This window comes from Manis javanica, chromosome 8, assembly GCF_040802235.1.
Source record: "Manis javanica isolate MJ-LG chromosome 8, MJ_LKY, whole genome shotgun sequence".
Classification (NCBI taxonomy): Eukaryota; Metazoa; Chordata; class Mammalia; order Pholidota; family Manidae; genus Manis; species Manis javanica.
This window is the reverse complement of record NC_133163.1, coordinates 114357698-114367458: the sequence shown is the minus strand read 5'-3', so window position 1 is coordinate 114367458 and position 9761 is coordinate 114357698. Positions and strand designations below refer to the sequence as shown.

The window sequence follows — 9761 nt, the reverse complement described above, 5'->3', positions numbered from 1 at the left end:
AAATGGCTACAATCAAGTTACAGCAAAGAGGCTAGTGGTGGGAGAGGCAGTGAGCAAAGGGGATGCTGTAGGAGGTGAGGTCAGGGAGGTAAAACAGGTTACCAGGTCAGGTAGGCCCTCTTATCACATTAAGACTTTTGTTTTGCTCTGAGACAGGAGGCACGGGTGGGTTTTGAGCAGAGAAGTGACATGACCTCGTTCACATTTTAACAGGATCACTCGATGCTGTACTGAGGAAAGACTGAAGGGGCACATGGACAAAAACAGACACCTGAGCAGGGACTATGGCAACAGTACAGGTGAGAGGTGATGGTGCATGGCTCAAAGTGGCAGTGGGGGAGGTGGAGCCTTATGGACATGAAAGTGAAGAGCTGAGGATGACGCCAATGTTCTGACCTGGGCAAGAGCAAAGGAAGGATGGAGCTGCTAGGAACTGAGATGGGGGCCGGGGGCACTGTGGGAAGAGGAAGTTTGACAGGGAAGACCAGAGCTCAATTTTGGACATGTTAAATTTGAATTGCCTATTTGCCAATGGAAATGTGGAGCCAGGAGGTAGACACACAAGTCTGAGGAAGAGAGAAGACGCAGGCTGGAGGTATAAAGTTGGGCATCTTCAGCACAAAGATGTCATCTTAAGCCTTGACGACCAGATGAGATCACTAGGCGAAGTGGGAGTGATCAGCTAAGTCAAATGCTACTGATGGGCCAGGCAGTGAATGAATAAACGCCGGACTCCATTAGATCTGTGTAGCTCACATTAGGAGTTAACCAGCTACAGATGGGGTAAGGTACCTACCAGATAAAGAGACCAAGTGGCTGTATGTCATGGGAACACTGGGGACACAGGGAATGAAGAACCATGGCATCTTAGTCTTGGAAGTGCTTTCTATCTCAGAGTAAAAACACCTCAGAACCAAGATACCTTCATAGGTTATTTCATCTGTACTTTTTCTCCCTACCCTAGCCTGAGGATTGAATCCCTGGCTTTACAGCAAGAAATATTTGTGGGATACTAACACAACTAGTCTGGCTGGGAAAAGAAAGTACAGTTGAAGAATGAATGGGAAATGACCATCTGGAGTCGAAAAGCAGGGTTCCTGTCCTGTACCTGCTGCTTCCTAGCCTCATTCCTTAGGCACTTCACCTCCCCCAGCCTGTTTTCCTTTGTGTAAAAGTGAGAGCAATCAAACCTTCCTTGTAATCCCAGGGTTATAGAGAGGGCTGAAGTGGCAGTGCTTGGGGTAGAGTCAACGCCCTGCCTGAGCTGGTCATTTCAAGAGCAAGAGAAGGGAGCCAAAAGAGCCTCCAGCTTGGAATGGCAATGCCAACGGGGATGAGGAAGGAACTGTCACATCCTCACTGGGTGGGTCTGTTGGTGCGAAGCTAACCAGGATCCAGGTGCAGACCTGGGCTTGAATAGACTGGGCTTGGGTGGCAGGATGGCCCACCGGCCTTGACTCTGCTTCCCCTGAGCCTGGAACCTAGGTGGAGGGAGACCCTGAAGCAGCCAAAGAGAAAAGAGACGGGGACACTGAGGCAGAAAGAGCCCCGGAGCCCCAGAGGCTGGAAGACTAAGAGACCCAGAAACGAGTGGCCCACCAGGGGCCGAGGCGACCCGGAGAGAACGAGGCGCTGGGGCGCAGATCCCAGAGGGCAGAGCAGAGGCCCCGCGCGGCGCAGGGTCGCGGTGCGTGGGCCCGGGGGGCCCGGTGGGGCCGGGCGGCAGCACTCGCTGGGCGCCCCCGCCCCGGCTGCTCGCCCAAGATGGCGATGGAGGGGCGGGCGAGGCGGCTGCAGCCCCGGCCCCCGCGCCGGCCCCCGCTCGGGCCCGGGCCCCCGAGGCCGCGCCCCCGCCCGCGGCGCCGCGCCTCCCCGGGCCACTGACGCCCGGCGCGCCCTCCCCCGGCGGCGGCGGCCAAGGCGTGGGGAGGCGGCGGCGGCGGCGGCCCGGGCCGGCCCCATGGCGCGGGGGGACGCTGGCCGCGGCGGCGGGCTCCTCGCGCTGACCTTCTGCCTGCTGGCCGCGCGCGGTAAGCGGGCGCCGCGGCGGTGGCGCGGGCGGCTGCGGTGTGTGGGTGCGCCGCGCCCGGGGCTGCGCTGGGCTGTGGGGCTGGCGTGGGTCCCGATCCCGAGCGAGTGCGGGGCTGCGGGGCGCGGGCTGCACGTCCTTGTGCCTGTGACACCAGTGCTTGGGGGTCTGCGAGCTTCGGCCGGGGGGCGTTTGCGGCGCGTACTGTCTGCAGGGGGTGTGTGTCCTTGGTTTGCGGAGTCTGGAGTGTATGTGAGTGTGTGTGTGTGTGTGTGTGTGTGTGTGTGTGTGTGTGTGTGTGTGTGTGTGTGTGTGAGTGTGTGTGTGTGTGTGTGTGTGTGCGCGTGCGTGTGCGCGCGCGGGGCGGGGTGGCTTCTGCGGACGTACGTGTCCGCAGTGCGTGCCACGGTCGCGGCGTGGCATCGCGGGGCCGTGGCCGCAGTGTTGGTGGCTTGCGCAGGCTCTGCCTTGCCCGCTGGTGTCTCCGGTTAAAAGTGTGTGTGTGGAAGAGGAGGGGTGTGGGGGTATGTGTCTGCACCTCCATTTGTGTCGAGAGCGTAATTGTTTTATGGAGCTGAGCTAATATTTGGCTTTGGCTTTGGCTTTTGGGGAGTGTCCTTGCCTGTGGGGGTTGGGGGGACGGGGCCGGAGATGCTGGATTGACTAGGGTAGAGGGAGGTGACAAAACACTCAATTTTGCCCAGTGGGTGTGGTCCCTGGGGAGGGGCTGCAGGGTGGGGTGGGGGTAGGGTTGCGCGCCCAGCCCGTGGACTGGAGTGGGCTGGGGGAAGAGACAGGGAACCAGTTGCTTTCGTGGACGTGTCAAACACTCGCTCTCGGGATGTCAGCGTGTCCCTCCTGCCCCACCCCCAGGCAGCGCAGGGAAGGGCTGACGAGGTCTGCAAGGCCCCCTCCAGCCCCTACCCCAGTGTGGGCTGGGGGTGAGGGTAAGGGTCAGAATTGTCCACGCTGGAGAAAGGGCTGGCGATGAGGTAACGGAGTCCCAAGTCTCTGTGCCTAAGGCTCCTTCTTCCACCCCCACCCTCCTCGCCTTCCGTCCGGTGTGCGTTTGGGGGGAAGGAGCTTGGGGAAGGTAGGTGGGAGAGCCCGGGAGGGGGATGGGCTGCCCGCTTTGTTCGTCTAGTTCTTGCCTTCCCTGCGGAGGGAAAGCTGGGGATGTGTCCGGGGCGAGTCGGGGAGGGACTTGGGGGTGGGGGTGGGGAGGGGGATTTCTCTCCAGCTGCTGCGGCTTTCCAGAGAGACTCAGCCAGGCCACGTGGGAGGGAGGCAGGGACCGCCGAGCGCGGAAGGAGCCTCTGTCTGGCCAGTCCCGGGCCCATCTCCAAGAAACCCAAACAGCGGGTGAGAAAGTGCCGGGAACTGCCCGGACCCCTCTCTCCCCACAAAGACACGCCCCTTTCCAGCCCAGAATGCCGAGCTGGCTGGAGGCCGCTTGGGGCCAGTGGTTGCACTCGGGAAGTGGGGGTCCTGGGTTGTCAGGTGAAGAGGGCAGGGAAGTGCCAGCGAGGAGTCTGTTCTCCTAGAGCCCAGGTATTAAGGAATAGTGGTGCCCACCGTCTTCCACCAGCTGCAGGACCCAGCTCAGGGTCACCCAGCAAAGCAGGATCAGGGGTGCGAACTGTCCTTGAGTATTATGGAGTATGGAATACCGGTAGGGCTTCCCTTAAGGGGCTCAGTTTGCCTGGGAGACCTGGCTTTGTAGTGCGGGAGGCTCCGTGAGGCCCTGAGCTGGGGCTCGCTTGGCAGCAGTGTGCATGACCAAGGCCACTACTGTCCACACCTTTAGAGTGTGCAAAGCTCAACAGGCCTGGGGCCACTCTAGAGTTCTGACTAGCCACCAGATCTGGACCAAGGTCATTCATTCATTCAACAAATATTTACTGAGCACTCTTTTTGGCTAGCATGTGCCTGGTACCTGGAATATGGTAAATAAGGAGGCAGACTTGGTCCCTGGTGCAAAGCGTTCAGTCTGGTGAGGGGAGCCTGAGGGGTAGTCCTGAAAGGTCAGGAAAGGCTTCCTCCAGGAAGTGATGGCTAATAGAGCTCAATGCAGGGAATCAGACAGCCCCGTAGAAGGAGAGTGAGGATCGGGGCAGTTTTCCAGAGAGAACAGCATGTATGAATGCTCAGAGACAATTTAGTTTGACCACTGCATGAAGCTAAATCTGGCTGGAGTTTAAAGCACAAGGGTGAATATGAGTCAGGTTGGTGATGGATGGGGCAGGAGCTGTGGAATGTCAAGAAAGAAGGCAGAAGACAGGGCTGGACCCCAGCTCATGAAGGGCCTTAGAAGTCCCACCAAGGCTTTTGGCCTGAGAGTCCCTGTGAGCCCTTGGTGGGCTGCAAGATTAGCTTTACATCAGCTCCCTCCAGCCAGTGTGGAGAACCGACTGGGCAGGCTTGGAGGTAGGACTCGCTAGCTTCCTGGGAGGCTGTGGTAGTGACCCAAGAGAGAGGATGGAGGCAACTTGAGTCATGGCAGGTAGGGTGGCCAGAGTAGCTGGACTCTAAAGATAAGAAGGAAATAGGATCAGTACTGGAGGACAGACTGAGTTAGTAGGGGGTGAGGGAGAGGGAAGTGAAAAATAATAGGTGTTTCAGCAACCTCACTCAGCATGGCAGAATGAGGGGCTGGTGTCCCCCAAGACAGCTCTTGACTCAGGGGTTGGGAACTGAGGAAATGTTTTATAGGAACAGGATTCCTGTCTGGGATCGTGGTGGAATGCCGAGTGCTCTGTTTTCACCATGTGCAAGAAGTGGGGCTCTCCCACCCAGAATTTGCCAGAGGTCAGTAATAGGAGGGCTCCAAGAACATGACAGATGCTTTCTTTTATTTTTTTTATTTTGATATCATTAATTTACAGTTACTTGAACAACATTATGGTTACTAGACTCCTCCCATTAGACAGATGCTTTCTCACCTAGAAACTTCCTCCACCCCAGAAGTTTGGAGGCTGACCTTAGTTCAGGTGTTGAGGTGGCCCTCTCTGACCCCCATCTTGGAATTAGGAACCAGGTCAAACATAGGTTTTCTTAATAGTGAAACTTATTCAGAAGTTATCTAAACCTTCATTGATCCTTTAAGTACTTTCATGGCCCAATTAATCACATATTATGTATAAATTAGCATTTCCTTTTTCTCCTAAAGGTGCTTCTTTCAAGTTAAGCCATCTTACATCGAATGTCAACACCTAAGGGAATTTAGAAATAATTTTAGCATAAACCCATTTTATAGATGAGAAAACAGAGTGACTTCCCAAAGTTACACGTATAGGGACTGAGCTGGGGCTGGAACCAGTCTGTCGGTTTTTGGAGCAGCCCTACTTTCCCAGGATTTGGTAGACACACACCCAAGTTCAGTGTCTCTGCCACACTCCCTCACATGAGAAGTTAACCAGCTTTGGGCTTGGCCCTCTGGGTTGGTTTGTCTGAGTCCAGGCCCTGGAATCCACCCTCCTCCACCTACTCCCACCACTGCCTCCTATTTGGCTGCTGCTGTTTCCGACATACAGCAACCAGACTTGACACAGAATTCCAGATGCAAAACTGTCAGGTGGGTTTGGGGGCTCCCAGCTCCCCCAGGGGGTGGTAGGAAAGAGTAGGAGTGGCTCTGATTGGGGGAGGACCCCAGCCCCAGCCTGGTCAGAGGGTGGTGATGGGTGCTAGGGGAGAAAGAACCAGAGAAAGGATGTTCTGGGTTTGATGCACAGAGAAATGGAATCCTTGTCTTCAGGACTAGCAGCTACTACTGCCTCACTGCGGAGGCTGAGGCATCCTCTGGATCTGAGGGGTTGTGGGGACTCCAGAGTCCGGGAAGTAGAGGCTCAGGTGCAGCCCTGACCCTGCAGGCTGATGCAGAGCTCAGACTTCTCGGTGGTTCTGTAAGGTGCTTATTGCCTTGTCACATAATTTGGAGGACAGAGCTCTGGCAGGTGAGCGGAGCTGACAGGGAGACAGACAAAGGGGGGAAAAGCAGGAAGATATTTTTAATTATAGGAGCCATACAGCGGGAGAACAGGTGAGGTGGTAAGCCTCCCAGTCCTGGTAATGTCTAAGCACAGAGTTTCTTTCAGTATGTTTGCTGTTCTGACGCTGCTTTTTAAGCATTTTGTTAGATGTCTACTAGGTGCCACATAGTATGCTAGGCAGTTTCTACATATATTGTTCACATCATCCGGGCCCTGGCCCTGAAGGAAGTTTCTATAATGTGTAAGATAAGGAAATGAAAGTTTGGGAAAGCATGGGGGGGCACTGTGTCTTATCTTTATCAGCGTGTCTCCACATGTCCACTCATCTGTTCAAGGAATATCTATGGAACCCCTTCTATGTGCCAGACACTGTTTTAGGTGCTGGGAATTTAGAAAGCTGACTAGGATAACATGTCGAGCTTGTTGCCTATTGGTGGAGAAAGGCAAGCAGAAATCTAGACTGATAACTGCAATGACTGAGGCACCAGGGTTCTGTGGAGCAGAAAGAGGAGAGGCGTGGAAGTCAGCTCCTAGAGGCGCAGCTGTTGTGGAGGGAGGGAGCGGCTGGAGCCGTGCATGGAACAGCAGAGGGCTTTCAGAGAGCTGGAAGTGCATGGCTGATGGGGAACAGTCTCTGGGGACAGGGGATAGGCAGGAGCTGAGTGCGGCTTTGCTGTCAGTTCACCTGCAGCTGAGCCTCTTCCTCAGGATCACAAATGAAGGGAGCGCTGTGGCCTTCCTTGTGTCCCAGGCAACTATCCCAAGCCCTCCTTCCAGCTGTTGGTAGGAGGGGCTTAGTGTGTGGTAAGAGAGGTAGTCAAGGTTGGGGGCAGGGAGAGGTTTCTGGAAGAAATCGGCATGTGTCTCCTGGGAAAAGAGGGCTGTGGTGGTGTCACGGAGAATTGCCCATAGACTGAAAATAAGTGGCCCTGAAATTCAGAAGTGACATGGCACTGATGTTTGTAGCGAGTTCCTGGCTTAAAGAAAGAGGCACCTGGGCTCCGTTCCCTTCCCCCACCCACTCTTTTCCTTAGAATTCACTGAAAAATGGAACTCTGGCTCACACCAGGTCCGGGCTCATCCCATGAAACAGCGTGAAGCCGGCCCTGGGGCTCAGCATCAAATCTCCTTTCTGTCTGGGTTCTAATTGGCCTCATAAAACCTAATTTATCCCATAAATGGGTAAAATAATCTGTCAGAGAAAAGAGATTGAGAGGTGGCCCTGGGGCTCCCAAGCATAGATGCTCTTGTCTTTGGCAGAGTCCCCCTGAGGAGCCTCAGGGGGAGGCACTGTGGGAGAGGGAGTCTCCTCGAGGCAGCAGGCATCTGCCCTGTCCACCCTGGTCCTGAGAGGGACAGACGAGAACTACTCACGGGAGGGGCTTTGTGGGCCATGGCAGCCGTGGCCGTGGGCCAGGCAGTGGGCCAGGCTGGCAGGAAACGGATGGCCACAAAGCCACTGGACAGACAAGGCCCACTCTCCAGAGCATCACTTTTACGAAAAGATTTGGTGGTGTAGGAACCACACTTATGTTAAAACAAACATTGCTGTGTAATGGAGCAGGATACACAGTGTGCCCAGGGTTTAAAAATAAAAACATTTGGGGCAGTCAGCAAGCCTCTTGATATGCTTTCCTCTGCTGCTGGGAGAATTTTGGTGAAAATAAGAAATATGGAGACTTCATTTTAAGGCTGGGCACACTGAGGCTAAAAAGAAGAAAGTAGCAGACCCAAGGTTGTACAACAAATGCTGGATCCCAGCCTCCAACTCCAGGCCAAGCTTGTCCCACTACAACCCATTATCCATCTAGGTAAGAGGAAGGATGGGAAAGGGACCTCCAAGTGGCTGTGCAATGTGAGACTTGGAAAAGACTTCATTTCACCGGGGAAGGCAGGGGCAAACTTCATGGGAGGCTGGCACCTGAGCTGAGTCCCTGAGGATCCATGCTCTGGACTCACAAGTCGGATTGGGCGCTGAGGCAGAAAGAACCCTGTTACTAGGGAGCAACTGTCCCCTCAATGCTGGGTTCATCCCGAGAAGGCCAAAGGAGGACTATTTCTTCAGACTGTCTGCCAGAGGGATGGGATCCCTCTTTCAGGCCTCAGTTTCCCACCTAAAAAATGAGGATGTCAGGCGTCACAGACATTTCTTCCAGCACAGGCTGGTATGGGCTTCTGGACAGCCCTGTACTCCTGTGGGGGGGTCCCATCCACCCTGTTAGGTGCCAGGCTTCTCAGAGGTGGGGAAGCCAGACATCTGCTGATCCATGAATATTCAGGAAGGGAATCAGAGCCTCCTCTGGGCTCCCCAGCCAGCCACCGGCCCCTCTGGCCCCCACCCTGCCCGCCAGAGCCCAGGCTGCTGACATACCCAGCAGCTGCCGGCCCCAACTGTTCACATGTTTGTTCGGCACGGCAGGGGATTTTCCAAGCCCCGGACATGCTCTGGGGGGTGGGGAAGCTGCCCCAGGGCTCAGGGATTTGTGTCATGTGGGGCTTTTCTCCCCTAAAACTCAAGCCTGCTGTTCAGTGGCTGGAACGGGGCTATTGGAAGCCACTGGGCCGAGGTCCCTGACTTGCCTTTCCCTGCTCTGTGCTTGAATCACACAGAATCTCGGGTCCCAGAGAGAGAAGGGACTGGACCGTAAGCATTTGTATAGGCGTACCTTAGAGACGCTGTGGGCTCTGAAGCAGACCACCAGAATAAAGCAGTGTTGCAATAAAGTGAGTCAAATGAATGGTTTAGTTTCTCAGTGCATACAAAAGTTATATTTACACTGTTGGCTATTATAGTGAGCCATAGCATCGTGTCTAAAAAAACAAGGTACATACCTTAATTTAAAAATGCTTTATTGCTAAAAAAAAAAAAATACCATCCATCCTCTGAGCCTTCAGCAAGTCATAATCTTTCTGCCAGTGGAGGATCTCGCCTTGATGTGAGGGCTGCTCTCTGACCAGTGTGACAGTTGTGAAGGCTGGGGCGGCCATGGCAATTTCTTAAAATAAGAGCAGTGAAGTATGGCGCTTCGATTGACTCTTCCTTCCCCTTGAACACTTAGAGGCCATTTTAAGGTTATGAATTGGCCTGATTTCAGTATTGTTGTGTCTCAGGGAATAGAGAGGTCTGAGGAGAGGGGAGAGACGGGGAAGGGCCAGCGGGTGGGGCAGGTGGACACACGCATTGTTGACCAAGTTCACAGTCTTATGTGGGCATACTTCACGGACCCCAAAACAATTACATTAGTAATATCAAGGGTCACTGAACACAGATCACCATAACAGAGATATTAAAAATAAGAAAGTGTGAAATTGTGAGAATTACCCAAATGTGACCCAGAGACAGAAAGTGAACGAAAGCTGTTGGAAAAATGGTGCCAATAGACTTGCTCATTGCAGGATTACCACAAATATTCAATTTCTAAAAAAAAGCATGAAACGTGGTATGCCTGTATGTCCCTTTATTGTTTATGGAATGTCTTCAAAGCATGTGTCCCCATTCTCTGATCGATGCCCATTAGGCTCTGGGCTGGAGCCCTGAGATACATCATCTTGTTAAATCTTCACAGGCTTCCTTTTACAGAAATGGAAACTGAGGCCCAGAGAGGTTAAGGGGCTTGTCGCACAGCTATAGGTGGAGCATCAAAATGGAACCTTGATCCTCTGTCCCAAGGTCAAGTGCTTATTCCACCACAGCAAGTGGCCAACTGTGATGTGAATGCCAGTTTAGTTTCCCCAATTAAAAC

At 54.0% G+C, this 9761-nt stretch overlaps 1 protein-coding gene across 10 annotated transcripts in view; it reads left to right on the top strand.

Annotated features, from left to right (window-relative positions):
* Nucleotides 1-1859: 1859 nt before the first annotated feature.
* IGDCC4 (immunoglobulin superfamily DCC subclass member 4) overlaps nucleotides 1860-9761 on the top strand; it is a 36255-nt gene continuing 28353 nt past the window's right edge. The window contains exons 1-4 of one of the 10 annotated variants that reach the window (XM_073212011.1): nucleotides 1892-2030; nucleotides 2903-3021; nucleotides 3287-3391; nucleotides 8629-8742. Coding sequence is in view for 3 of the 10 variants with exons in the window: in XM_037010000.2 (XP_036865895.2) it covers nucleotides 1961-2030 (70 nt within the window). In the remaining 7 variants the exon portion in view is untranslated. Of the gene's footprint in view, nucleotides 2031-2902; nucleotides 3123-3286; nucleotides 3392-4617; nucleotides 4838-8628; nucleotides 8743-9761 lie in introns of those variants that run through there. The other 9 variants (XM_073212012.1, XM_073212009.1, XM_073212010.1 and 6 more) reach the window with 9 other exon arrangements.